We start from the raw sequence: 13,013 nt of genomic DNA, 5'->3' as shown, positions 1-13,013 counted from the left end.
GGAGTACTTTTTTGTGTTTTCATCCCTGGCACTTTTAAGAAACGCCATCCAAACTGTTTGACCAAAGTGTAATGTAAAATGCTCTGTTCTCATTTTTACTTGAAGCGTCTTATTTTTAAAGCTCATTTTCTCATCTGGCTTGTTTAAGTGAATGTCTTTGAATGTAACACAACTGGAAAATGATACTTTGTCCTGTGTTAGCTGGGAATGGACAACTCAATTTTGACTTGGATGAAAAGCACTCAAAATGCTGCACAGCTTGCCTTTGATATGTGTTGCTAGGTTGTGAAACATTAAATGAATGTATATCATTTCTTGGTTGTTATTCATTGATGGAACGCCGACATTTGTTGTGTGTAAATATGTGCTTCCAGCTAGTTACACTATCCTCATCTTTGTATGCATGATGAAAGATGCACAGCACAACAGCATAACACAACACAGCATAACAGCAATCCCCGTGTGAAAATATGCCCTTTAGGGGCAGTGAACGTATCACTGGATTCTTTTTCCTGCCCACTAGTTCACTTCCTTTCATGAAAGTACACTTTTGGATTTAACTATTTTATGTATATTGTTTGAAGCTATGATGGCAACATTCATGTTCAATATTTTCACGTTTTCCCCGACTGGAAAGTGGTATTGTGAAGATTTTAAATGAACAAACTAATTGCTGAGACATGGAGAAGTGGGAGGATTAAATATGTTCTTCCTGCTCCTTTTTAATTGGGCCAGTTTAATGTGTTTTAATACGTTCGAAATAAACTAAACCATGACCGAATTGTCATTCATAAAATAATTACCGAGACGGCAGAGAACAGGTTGTTCACATACAAAAGAGGAAAATCTGATGTTGGTCGTTAGCTGGCGGTAGCCGTGAAAAATACAAGTGGATGGCAACAGGAGAACGAGTGACGTGGGATACCACTGATTTGATTACCCATCCCCTCAGCGATACCCTTCCGATACCGATACTTTTCCCCTAATGTGAATTTAAAACAGTAGGGTATTTCATTCAAAGCAAAGAATGCAGGACAGATATCAAATTATTAATTTAAACAATCATACAATAACAGAAAAAACGAAGACAAAATAATTAAATATGTGAAAAAATTAAGGACCTACCATAAGAATGGAAACGAAACTTTATTCACAATTCACACATGGCTTCGTTTCAACTCGTAAACGTTTCAAGCATCACCTCAAACGACTGAAGTATCAAAACTATCGATATATCGTTTTTAGAATCAATTCTCGACCATGGATAGCTGGTATCGGAAGTATCGATATTTCAGTATCGGTCCGCACATCACGAGCAGCAACAGAAAGTCAACCATCACTGACTTCTTGTTTTGTTTTTTACCCCATATTGACAATGTTCTTCACAAACTGCGCCTTTGGATGGTATGTAGTACCTTATAGTAACTAGATCAATAACATATTTGTCGATTATTATTGCCCATAGACGCGTTCATTTTATTTTCTCCGATGTCCGGTGCGCGCCATGCTAGCTTGTTATGCTACATGGTGCTTCTGCAGCTACTTCTTGTTTTGTGCTTTACAGACAGCACCAATGGATGACTGCATCTAGATTTCTGTTAACTGTTTTACCTTTACGCGAGCACAATGGCTACCCAGAGAGCACTCCCTCAGAGTAAAGAAACTCTGCTTCAGAACTACAACAAGAGACTGAAAGACGACATCAAGTCTATCCTGGACAACTTCACCGAAATTATCAAAACCGCGAAGGTAATGTTTGTAGCTCCCCTTTCACACCATAGACGTCACTGGGTCTAAATAGCTAGAGCCCTCCTAAAGATGCTAATTACAACGTTTTTTTATGTGAGAAATTAGTTGAAGGGAGCTCTTGACACAGAGCAGTTAGAATGTGAGTGGAATGCGCTGAAATAAATAATAATCAGAGTTATTATTGATTAACATTATAGAAGTGGCTATCAGCACCCAAGTGTCGTGTTCGAGAGCCTACAATGGGGTTATACTGTAAACTCCAGACTTCCATTAATTATAAGACTATGAGGGTATAGTTAGTACTATAGTCAGTGTTAACGTGTGTCTTTTTCAAATTGTTTCTACTCCTCATAGCGTTCCACAATAATTACTCACTCATTTTGTCTAAAATACACAGGCTGGGATGCTTTGTTTTTGCGGGGGAGTAAAATAATATGATGTCAAACACCCCCGTTTTATGCACTGAGCCCAAAACCGAGAGCCGAACTTGACAAAGTCAGTTTGTAACCACCATTGCAGTACTGTTTAACTCTGTTTGGGGAACTCGGGTTTTGTTGAGGTGCATCTTGAGCACAAAGCCAGGGTTTGTTGAGCAAGGCACTTTCCCTTGGCTCTTGATGAGGAAAGCAACATACCTCATGCTTCGTTACACAGTAACACACACAGAATAACCGTTTACATGCCTGAGTTTTCCTGTATACATGGAAATTGTAAACATTCAGGATATTGCGATCAAAACAACCCATGGATGATAATCAGGTTTTTCAAAAGGGTTATTGGTGTTTACATGGCTGTGTGCTACCGGGTTATTGCTAATATTCCGATCATGATGGAGTTATTTGACTGCATGTCAAAGCCCACATGTCTTTCTCTTTTCTGTGCATTCTAAAGATATAAAAACAGCTAAAAAGAAGCAGGTAATTAATGCATATTATCGGACACAGCTTTGGCACCTACAAAGCCTACTATTAAAACACGTCCAAAAACCTCCAACTATGTGTTACTAGCAGGCACATTCATGCTAACAATATTAATAGTATTTTTGCTGTGTTTTGGTAATTTTAAGTATTACCTTCCTACCCGGGCGCATTGTTTTCACATGGCAACATGGAAACAATCACTGCATTGATGAAGTCTCCATTAATTATAACATTTCTTGAGCACCACTTATCATTGTACTCTGTTGATGGCCCATTTTTGTCTTCTTTCCATGCGCACACTCAATACAAGTCGGTGCTATAATGTGTAATTTTTTCCCCCGATTCATTCATCCAGATAGAGGATGAGACACAGGTTTCTCGAGCAACTCAAGCAGAGCAAGACCATTATGAGATGCATGTTCGAGCAGCAAACATTGTAAGTATAATCACACTACACCAACAACACAATAACAGGGAACATGAACTGTTGCACGACTTTTAGCGTTACCTCAAGTGAAACTCATGGGAATAGCAGGATTGACTTCAACAGGAACACCAGCAATTTTTTTCATATTGTTCCAATTTTTTGTTCAAGGGATGAGACCATGGTTACGAGATTGGGGCCATGAGAACCAGATTACTTTTTAACATACATTTTAAACGGTCCCTGTCATGATTCATCAAATTTGGTAAAATATGTTTTATATTGTTATATATGTAAATTTGTAAAAAAATAAAAAAATACCTTAATAGTTCGTGGAACCAAGTAGCTTGCAGCTCAGCCTCATTTCCAGAAGTGACATCAAAACTCAGCTAAAGCAGAGTAAACACACTTTTCAAGGTAGATAGTCAACACTATTATGTAATGGACTGTCCCATATATGTACATAATAGGGTAATGCAATAATTTGACATGTAGTTTTGCTTTATTACAGGTAAACTGCGTGCACTAATCACTGTTTAGTTACACTGCATACCCATGTGGGAACAATGTCCATTGCACATACTATTGTCCTGTACTAGACCTACACAGCCATTGAAGTGTAAATAAGTTGTGTGGGAGCTTGGTCATTTCATGCCAATGCACACCATTTTATTTGTCATGAATTGTGTGCCAAGTGTGTAATTTACATGCATGAACAGAATGCAAACAGCGCACAAACTAGTCTTCACTAAGTAAATGTATGCACTGCATTGCCAATGTGGAGTAAAAACCGCTAGTTGTGTGAATTATCAAGTTTAACAGTAAAATACACAAGTGACGGCAACATTACATAGAAAATACAAAATTATATTTTATGAGAGCAATAGGGACTGAATCGAGTAGTGCTGAGCATGTGTTGGTGCATTATCAGGTACGTGCGGGCGAGTCCTTGATGAAGCTCGTTTCGGATCTGAAGCAGTTTCTGATTCTGAATGACTTCCCTTCGGTGAACGACGCCATCAGCCTCCAGAACCAGCAGCTGCGCTCACTGCAAGAGGAGTGTGACAAGAAGCTGACGTCGCTACGGGACGAGATTGCCATCGACCTGTACGAACTCGAGGAAGAATATTACTCCTCCAGGTACAAGTAGGCTCATACAGTACTAGCCACGCCCTCCCATCTCCCGCAGTCCCGTGCCCTCATCCTCACCATTGGCTGCTCAAAAAAACCCCACCACCACCACCACCACCATCATCATCCATCTGTAGCTGTGAGTGACTGGTAAATACACACCATGCAGTGTGACATAGTGCCCCTCCCCTCCCCATTACTGCTTTATGGAAGATGTGGTATTTGGTCAACTTGGACCAAAGTTTAACTTTATAAAGAGCTTGAACTGAATATCGGTAAGGTATTTCTAGCTCTAAAAATATGAGAGCAAAGCAAGTACTCTATGGCCCAACATTTGGTGGAAATCATTTTAAATTAGCTAAAAAAAAAATTGTATTTAGCCTCATGGGAAGGTAAATTCAGAAAAGGCTGTACATTCAGAAATATATTTTAAACTGACTAGACAACGAGACATTAAAATTACGTTTATTTATGGACAAATGTGTTTTTTGTTGTGACTTTTAATATCGTGACGTGTTTTTTTTTACAAATACAAAAAATAGCGCTCTTAAATGAAAGGTGTATTCGAAAATGCACTCAGTGGCTTCTTAATTAGGTACACATTTGGTCAGACTGTTATAGACACCCTTTTGCCTTTTGAATTCTGTTCCTGCACATCCCATCTGTTGGATGGACATCTGGCAACTGTGTTGTGGGCAATTTGAGTGCTAAGAACTCAAGAAAGTGGTGTCTACTTAGTCACCTTTCCGGCAGCCTTAAACAAGATACAGTCATAGTTTCAGACCCGACTGTGATAAATGAATTTACTGTATATAGGATTCAATCTTAATAAATTGAATATTTTTTGTAGTTGGCACCTAGAAAACCTTTTCTAAGACACTGTTTAACATTCAACATTATTAGAGCCATGTAGACATTAAATAACATCCCTATAGTCACATTATATAGTCATCGTTTACATCACATTGCACAACTCGCTGATCAGTTAGCCTCAAATGTAGTTCTTCTAAATTTAAGAAGCCACAAACCTACCACTTTCGCATTGAACTTTTTTTCACTCTATCATGTTGGATGTCACGGTTGACTTTATGACGTGATGCAGGTAACGTTTCAATGTTTTGTGTCATTATTGCCGCCTAGTGACCGGAATACTATATATCAATTGTATTTCATTTCTTCATTAATTTCTGAAAAAAAAAATGCAATATAGTGAGGGAGCGATAATCCAAATGCACCGAGTTGCAGGTTTGTATGTATTTAACCAAAGTTGAAAATGTACCTAATTAAGTGGCCATTTTTAATCACATTTATATAATTTCTCTGAAGAACACATCCAGTGACTGAGGTTTTGATTAAGACAGTTGGATGTTGATTCAAAGTAAAATCTGAAGTGACGAGTAGATTTTTGGGGAATGTAGTTTTTCCACCCCAGGTTTATATACGCCCAGGGTGTAAATATACATATAGACAGTGTCACGTGGTTGAACATGTGTGCCTGTGATTCCCATAAATCAATAATGATTGAAGAAATAAAAGTAGCAGGGAAAACATGCTGTAGTTTGTCTTGTTCTTCTATAACAAAGCATTGAAAGGCGCGTGTGTGTCCTTTTTGGCCTCGTGCTGGGTGTGGGCCTGTGTCACTCACTGCATTTGTCCTGCTTTCCCCTCCATCATCAACTAATCATCTTAAAGTGCTGGCGGTATTGGCTTTAAGTTCAACTGCAGCTATTGTCTTCCAGTTTCTGGTGTTTGATGCTTAACTTTCCATGCTTGTCTCTGACTGATTGAGCTCTTTCAGGCGTATGATTGTGCTTGTTCTAACTTGGCGCTCTTGTCTGCTCCTCTCCTGCTCCGCTCTACCTCTGCTGCACTGATTCTTTGCCTGCTGCTGACATGCCGTCACTCAAAGCTACAATCAGTGGGATAGCGTTGACCTGCCCTTGTGTGAGGCATATCGGCGACGGGACAGTTGGGCCTCCCCACGCAGCAGCTGCAGCTCGAGTCAAGGAGACAATGAGGACACGGATGGACCCCCCACACAGGAGGTCAACCCACAAATCCACCTCAATGGAAACGCAGGCACCGTTCCGATCGAGAAGTCCTGAACATGGAATTGTGCAGTGGTACTGATGTCAACCATCAGTTTGTTACCTTGCAGAAGTATTAAAAAATAATGCGGAAGGCTGTAGATGAATACATTCATGTGTTTATGCAGAAATTTTATTTGTAGTTATTGACTCATTTTCTTTACTATATCGGTATTAAACTAGCCCAATGAGCTTGTGTTGTTTGTCCACTTGCCTTCTGCCAAATGCGGCGTTTCATGAGCCAGGTTGTCCAAATCATGTTTTATTTGTAGTAAAACTCATTTGAAATCCAACCAATTCCTGCTTTTTTTTCTCCAACAAACAAATTCTATGAATAAACATGAATTGTGTTTTTTTCTGTTTTTTAATGGAAGTGGAATATGTACATTATTTACAAAGCACAGCATGGTCAGAGTAGCTCCACAGTAAAGTGAGGCTGAAAGCTTCAACCTCTGAATATGATTTTGGACATACATGTAATTATTGTCCATTTTTGTAATAGTATTCGCTGGTGGGCTGAGCAGTTTATTGCAATAAGACATCTTAATATCGGCGATTCATCTTCTTGAACTTCTCGTAATGGTAGTCGTCAGTCGCCTTTTCGTTATTTGGTCGTTTGCGGACGTTTTGTGGTGACGTTGCTGTGGAATGACAAGGTTAAATGAGAATTATGTTAAACAACAAAACCAATATATCCCCACTACCAACATTTGTGCATGAGTTTGGACACTTACTCTCTGGGCCAGGTTTCTCTGTGTCTCCTACACGCAGAGGCCTTGCTTTGGGTTCCTCTCTGTGTCTGTGGTGCCTCTGAGGGGCATTGGCATCCTCGTGGTAGACTGGAAAGATCAATATGGTCAGCGGGCTTTTCTCCTCTTATGCAGTTAGCAAATTTACACAATGCTTAAGCTTACAGCGGTTGTGCTGGACATAGTTGACAGCGATGTTGGTGGGAACAAATGATGTTCCGTTGTCTTTTTTCTTGTTCCTTTGTTCTGCTATTAGCTTGGCTTTGGCCTCCTCTGTCTGGATGATATTCTTTATCTTTGCACTGGGACATAAATTGATATGGTTTGTTAAAAAAATAAAAAAATTAAGGACCTTGCAGATCATTCTGAGAGTCTACGCACTCTATCCCAAGGTCGACCTCAGGGATCCCACTCAACATCTGATTGGATAACATCTCCTCTGTCTTTTTGGCGGAGTTGACGCGGATGTTCTCAGGCAGCTCATACAGATGGTCCTCTGCATTTTTCACCTTGACTTTTTGTTCCTCTGCTTCCACAAGGCCCTTCTTTCTTCTTAGCTCTGTCTCAATATATTTCATCCTAGGAGGATTTATTTATTAAACATGTTAGACACTGTAACTGAAATTAAGTCAGTGAGTATGTTATCACACATATCTAAATTTGTAAATGTGAATATGTCCTATGGATTTTAAAGCGTACAGATAAGACAAATAAGGCAAGAAAAATCAAAGGTGAGTAACGCATACATACATGTCTGCATCTTCATCTCTTCTGTTGGTCTCGGCAGAAAAGGAGGTACCCAAATTGAGGTCTGTGTCATCCTCTGTCCTGCAAACAGATAACATATTGCAGACTACACCAATGTATTTATTACCAAAAATAACAGTTTTAAAAGATTTACTTACATGTCTCGGTTGCGATCTTTGACTTTCTTCATGTCAACAACCCCCCCGGTTTTCAGTTTAAAAGGGTCATTCTGTAGAATGAGTGGATGTTGTCATTGACAGCACAAAACAGACACCATTATACAAAAACTTTTCAAATAAAAAAAACTTTAGAACAGGCTATTTACATCAATCTCAGCCTCGGGTGGTAATTTTTCTCCAACTAACAAGGCAGTCACGCTGTGGGGGGAAACATAACAGCAACCATGGCCTTGTAATTAGGTTACATTATACATATCAAAAATTTCAGTAGCTTAACAGAAATACACCCATACCTGACTCCGTTCTGCCGTCGTCGCAGACTCTGTAGCTCTTTGGCCTCTTCTACTTTAGATCTAAACACAACAAGAACATTAAGAAAAATGTTTGACTGGAGGCAAGTCAATTTATAAACGTATGGTGTGTTAATTAATATAAAGTGTCTTAACCTCGAGGACCAATGTGCGGTTAGCTAGAAAGATGCTAGCTCCAGTCCCATTTTGTTGTAAAAGCTGTTTAAGTGTTTTACCTGACTTCTTGCGTTGTTTCGTCTTCTTCCACATCCGAAGAATCCTTTCGCCTCCTAAAATTCTTGCAGGAAGGCATTTTAAAACAGCTTCAACTGTAACGTCGGCGAGTGAGTGGGCCAAAATGTCTTCGTCAGAGGAGGACAAATTAAAAGGTGCACAACAACAGCGATCCACTTCCGGTCTCTTTAGATAATCAAAACAAATATGGCGACTTCCAGGCAGGTCGGCAGTATGCTGGCTAGCTGGGCGAGACTTCTTCATCCGTAAGTTTGTATCAGTCACTATCCACGACTGTGCTAGATTTTAATTGTATAGGGAATTAAAAAAAAATAGTTATAAAAGCATTACATGTTTCCCAAGTATGGCTAGCGTTTGACGCAGATTGAATACATGACGAGAAAATAATTTTATAAAATCACACAGATGAGTCTCGTTTTGCCTCATTCTGAATGACACCTTTATCTACCTGATTAGCGCTGTACGAATCTAGCACGCAAGAACACGTTCAGGTTTTGTAGTTTTCAACTACAGGAACTAACATTTGCCAAAGTTAATACTAGACATTTTATGATCTCATGTTTGGCGTTGGGAAACACACTAGAACTGTTATTGTACTACTTCTGGCATTTATTTAACGCATTTATTGCACTGTCACTAGTAGTCATCTGACTTACGTTCGAGAGGTGGGCGGATCGATTCAAATGTCGATATCAGCGATACCAGGTCTTTATGTGTATTTTCACAAATACTGTATCTTTGTTTTTGTTCAAATATATTGTTGTATTTATATATTGGTACAGTATATTGTTTCCAAATAAATAATAATTTTGTGGAAATAGGAGGGCCAAAAAGCCAAATAATTTCAATGAGAGCTGTTTTTGTTAATTGTGTACTATTGACTTTAACAATTGTATATATTAAAAGGGAATAATAATTTTACCATTTTGCAGATAAGGTCTTATATTGTTTGTGTCATCGGCAAAACGTGACAAGATTTCTTGTTCTGGAAAAAACTGTCCAGCTACAATATATAAATTAATGAATCACACAATAAATGAAAATCAACGCGTTAATTTTGCCAGTGTTGTCATGTGAGGAGCAATGCAAGGTGAGGTGAGCCCCTCAACACAAATGAGCCTGTATGCCGAATTTGCCCAAAAGGGGTGGCAACAAAAAGGCAGCACAATAACCTCTCCAACCAAAAACATAACCACCGACCCATTTTTCCCATGGGGGGGGGGGCAATTACAAATTAAATTGTTGACACAATGTTTGTTTGTGTCTTTCTGCTTTTTTTCCTGATTACAGAGTCACCACAGCGGATCTTTTTATCCGCATACTGTTGATATCATTTTTGTATCATAAAATGGACAAGCATCAGTGTTAGAGATACTTCCTTTTTATTGACTTGTTATTGAAAATGTATAGTATCAACCACCTCTATCCATACAATATACTGTATGGGCCTCGTCCTGTTTAAATGGGTGGTGTAGAGGAATAAAGCAACTCAACATTGGCTAAATCGATCAAACATCATACAGTATCACAGGGTATGTATTACTCATTGTAAGTGAAGTTTATTAAATGGTGCTCAACTTTATGATATTTCTGCGTGCTAAGAATTTGGAGTCCCAAATACTACTTTTTATCTCAATTATTATCTTTGTACATGGGAATGTGTAAAGTGTAATGTGTGAGCATTTTCATTGTATTAACAATTCTTGTTTGTCTTGCTGGCAGCGGACCACAGAGCGGTGGTTTTCATTGGCTTTCGTACGACACGGTAGTCAAGAGCAGATGGCCTCAAAACCCCCACTGGTTTGTCCCTGGTCTGTATTCCCCACAATGTCTTTGTGTGTGATTGTCAGCCATGCTTTTTGTTACAAAGGCGATGGTATTTTATTAATTTAATTTATTGGTATTTTATTATTTTTTATGTGTCTTCACAGGAAGGGGTATGTTTGTGCAGACACAGGACACACCAAACCCAAACAGTCTCAAGTTTCTGCCCGGACGTATAGTTCTTGAGTCGGGGACTATGAATTTTGCTGGGCCACGTGATGCTTACACATCTCCCTTAGCCAGGTATCTTGTTTCTTCAAGACAATTTAAGATTGAGATAGTCTTTTGAATAAGTTCACTAATAAAAATCCAATTAAATAATGCTGGCAACTATATAATTTAGACAGCTGCCCATTTCTATATGGCACAAGCATCCTTATAAGAACAAAGTACAAAGTATGAATGTCTGAACTATTACAATTGGTGGAATTACAACACGGCTCATTGCACGTTGCTTCTTTAAACTATTGCTTAAAGTAATTGTTTGGGGTTTTTTTGCTCCTTAAACACTGTGTGTGAATTACAGTGATTTTTCCTGAGGTGTAATATTAGAATGCATAACCGGTGCCTCAGCAAATTGTGTATTGGTGTTTATCCACTTTTCCATATTTCAGATAACTATCCTATTTAGTTTGTGACATCATTGATTCCTGCTTAAAGAACTGCACTGGCCATTTGACATCAATGAAACATACTGTGTTTTGTGTTGTCCGTAGACAGCTGTTTAGGATTGATGGCGTCAAGAGTGTCTTCCTGGGTCCCGACTTCATCACCATAACCAAGGTATAGCACAACTAGCTGGATGATATGTACTGTACAGTGAAATCTGATAGAGTCGTCCCTCGTTTATCATTACATTGGAATATAACACATAGAGGAGTTCACAGTTCGACATTTACAAAAAGGAGTAGGAAGAAGCACAGTTTATTTAATCCTACCCCATATCTCTGCTTCACATCAATCACAATACATTTGTTCACTCCCTGTATTCCAAATGTACTCTTTTTTTTTTTTTAATATTTTTTAAATACATAGGAAAATGATCAGAGAGTATAACAATGTGGTACAATACAAGTCAATGTTGAATTATAAACATTTTGGATTACATTTTGTGCAGCAGGTTATTGATTGTTTTATGCATAATTTGTTCTGTTTGAAATTTTAACAGATAAGCAAATTTTAGCAAACATTAACATTTAGGTTGAACAGTTTTGGTCCCAGTATTGACCACTGGGGTCCCCAAGATATATTTTAGCTTGCAGATGTATATTCTCATAATATCTTCTCATATTGCTTCCTTTTTTCCTGTGGCGTTTTACCCAATTCAAAACTAACCCTGCGATTCCATACCCTTTATAGTTTTTTTAATTAGGATATCTTCCTGTGGTCTATAGTGTTGTTAATTTTCTCTTTTATTTTGATGCCTAGTGACCAGAATACTACATAGAACTTGTCTTTCAATTTTTTTTGACGATAGACAACCAGGAAACAGCGATCATTAATTAATGATAAAAAAAAACACAATATAGTGAGGGAGTGATGGTGATTTTCAAACCACAATATAGCGAGGGAAAATGACTGTTTTGTCCCTAATTTAGGCTGATGAAAATCTGGAATGGAAAGTAATCAAACCCGATGTATTTGCTGCCATTATGGACTTTTTCACCTCTGGGCTTCCTGTCGTCAATGAAGATGCCAAACCGAGTGAAGATACTGGTAAGATGTTTATGGCTAAATGTATATTGCCAGGCATTTATGATGGAATCTTTTCCTCTTTCCAGCACCATCAGATGAGGACGATGAGGTAGTTGCAATGATCAAAGAACTTCTGGACACTCGAATAAGGTACTGTGTGTGCCGTTGATGAGGTTCTGTTAAGAAGTCAACATCCAGTCTCAATTACTGATAATTGCTACATTTCCACTTCCCTCAGACCCACGGTGCAGGAGGACGGCGGAGATGTTGTGTATCGAGGATTTGATGATGGTGTGGTTAAACTGAAGCTGCAGGGATCCTGCACCAGTTGCCCCAGCTCTATTATCACATTGAAGAGTGGAATCCAAAACATGCTGCAGTTTTACGTCCCTGAGGTTGAATCTGTTGAGCAGGTTGGTGTTGACTCCACGGAGGGTTTGGAAATGTGGCTTATCAAGTACCTAGCTTCTAGCAGCCCCCCAACCCCTGACCCCCCCACCTTACCCCAGTCACGAGAACTACCTCTAGGTCACATGGTTGAATCGAGAATGACGTTTAGACAGCAATGGTGGTGAAAAGTTGTACTTCTTATGTTTTTCACAGGTGAAGGATGAGGAGGAGGAGGAGGCTGCTCAAGTGTGACCGACGTTCAACAAGGACAACTTGAGCACATTCCTCCTTGCCCTGGCCAATAATATGCCTAGTGGGAGTAATCATCATCCATGGTTACTGATATATCAACCGTCATACTAGTTTTCTGTACATTAAACACATATTTCAAGACAAGAATGTATTTGTCATCACAGTTCCCTCTAGCTATTCCAAATGGCTTTCATATTTGAACCGCACAATATTTATGTGAATAAAATAATCGTTATGTTTCCGTGTCTACCTATCAGTATGTGCATTTAAAAAATATATAAATAATCCGTTCTTCGAAAAAATAAGGTATATAGAGGCATG

At 38.8% G+C, this 13,013-nt stretch overlaps 3 protein-coding genes across 5 annotated transcripts; 2 read left to right on the top strand and 1 right to left on the bottom strand.

Moving 5' to 3' along the window:
• Positions 1 to 1,245: 1,245 nt before the first annotated feature.
• On the top strand, positions 1,246 to 6,630 carry med22 (mediator complex subunit 22). Of its 2 annotated transcripts, XM_058070877.1 has the most exons (5): positions 1,246 to 1,404; positions 1,565 to 1,749; positions 3,025 to 3,105; positions 4,025 to 4,233; positions 6,134 to 6,630. In XM_058070877.1, the coding sequence occupies exons 2-5, from the start codon at positions 1,627 to 1,629 to the stop codon at positions 6,327 to 6,329; spliced, it is 609 nt and encodes a 202-aa protein (XP_057926860.1). In that variant the 5' UTR covers positions 1,246 to 1,404; positions 1,565 to 1,626; the 3' UTR covers positions 6,330 to 6,630. The 2 variants fall into 2 exon arrangements, with proteins under 2 accessions (XP_057926860.1, XP_057926861.1); XM_058070878.1 differs by lacking the exon at positions 6,134 to 6,630 and having other exon boundaries at positions 4,025 to 4,623.
• c4h9orf78 (chromosome 4 C9orf78 homolog) lies at positions 6,597 to 8,694 on the bottom strand. The gene is made up of 9 exons (XM_058070874.1): positions 8,513 to 8,694; positions 8,280 to 8,339; positions 8,133 to 8,184; positions 7,966 to 8,036; positions 7,811 to 7,888; positions 7,442 to 7,639; positions 7,226 to 7,362; positions 7,046 to 7,150; positions 6,597 to 6,952 (listed from the first exon to the last, which is right to left on the bottom strand). Exons 1-9 carry the CDS (start codon positions 8,587 to 8,589, stop codon positions 6,855 to 6,857), a joined length of 876 nt encoding a protein of 291 aa, XP_057926857.1. The 5' UTR covers positions 8,590 to 8,694; the 3' UTR covers positions 6,597 to 6,854.
• Positions 8,282 to 12,931, top strand: nfu1 (NFU1 iron-sulfur cluster scaffold homolog (S. cerevisiae)). 2 transcript variants are annotated; one of them, XM_058070876.1, is made up of 8 exons: positions 8,282 to 8,380; positions 10,254 to 10,342; positions 10,463 to 10,598; positions 11,072 to 11,138; positions 11,954 to 12,071; positions 12,137 to 12,200; positions 12,289 to 12,463; positions 12,654 to 12,931. In XM_058070876.1, exons 1-8 carry the CDS (start codon positions 8,367 to 8,369, stop codon positions 12,690 to 12,692), a joined length of 702 nt encoding a protein of 233 aa, XP_057926859.1. In that variant the 5' UTR covers positions 8,282 to 8,366; the 3' UTR covers positions 12,693 to 12,931. The 2 variants fall into 2 exon arrangements, with proteins under 2 accessions (XP_057926859.1, XP_057926858.1); XM_058070875.1 differs by lacking the exon at positions 8,282 to 8,380 and adding an exon at positions 8,683 to 8,776.
• Positions 12,932 to 13,013: the final 82 nt, after the last annotated feature.

This window comes from Doryrhamphus excisus, chromosome 4 (genome assembly GCF_030265055.1).
Source record: "Doryrhamphus excisus isolate RoL2022-K1 chromosome 4, RoL_Dexc_1.0, whole genome shotgun sequence".
Lineage (NCBI taxonomy): Eukaryota > Metazoa > Chordata > Actinopteri > Syngnathiformes > Syngnathidae > Doryrhamphus > Doryrhamphus excisus.
The sequence above is the reverse complement of the archived record's forward strand: the minus strand, read 5'-3'. Positions and strand labels throughout refer to the sequence as shown.

Coding starts and splice junctions, on each gene's coding strand:
- med22 (XM_058070877.1), top strand. CDS start 1,627: ATGGCTACCCAGAGAGCACTCCCTCAGAGTAAAGAAACTCTGCTTCAG. Junction 1,750..3,024: donor AAATTATCAAAACCGCGAAG/GTAATGTTTGTA, acceptor TCATTCATCCAG/ATAGAGGATGAGACACAGGT. Junction 4,234..6,133: donor GAAGAATATTACTCCTCCAG/GTACAAGTAGGC, acceptor CGTCACTCAAAG/CTACAATCAGTGGGATAGCG.
- c4h9orf78 (XM_058070874.1), bottom strand. CDS start 8,589: ATGCCTTCCTGCAAGAATTTTAGGAGGCGAAAGGATTCTTCGGATGTG. Junction 8,340..8,512: donor GAAACAACGCAAGAAGTCAG/GTAAAACACTTA, acceptor TGTTGTGTTTAG/ATCTAAAGTAGAAGAGGCCA. Junction 8,185..8,279: donor CGACGGCAGAACGGAGTCAG/GTATGGGTGTAT, acceptor TTCCCCCCACAG/CGTGACTGCCTTGTTAGTTG.
- nfu1 (XM_058070875.1), top strand. CDS start 8,718: ATGGCGACTTCCAGGCAGGTCGGCAGTATGCTGGCTAGCTGGGCGAGA. Junction 10,599..11,071: donor TACACATCTCCCTTAGCCAG/GTATCTTGTTTC, acceptor TGTTGTCCGTAG/ACAGCTGTTTAGGATTGATG. Junction 12,201..12,288: donor CTTCTGGACACTCGAATAAG/GTACTGTGTGTG, acceptor CACTTCCCTCAG/ACCCACGGTGCAGGAGGACG.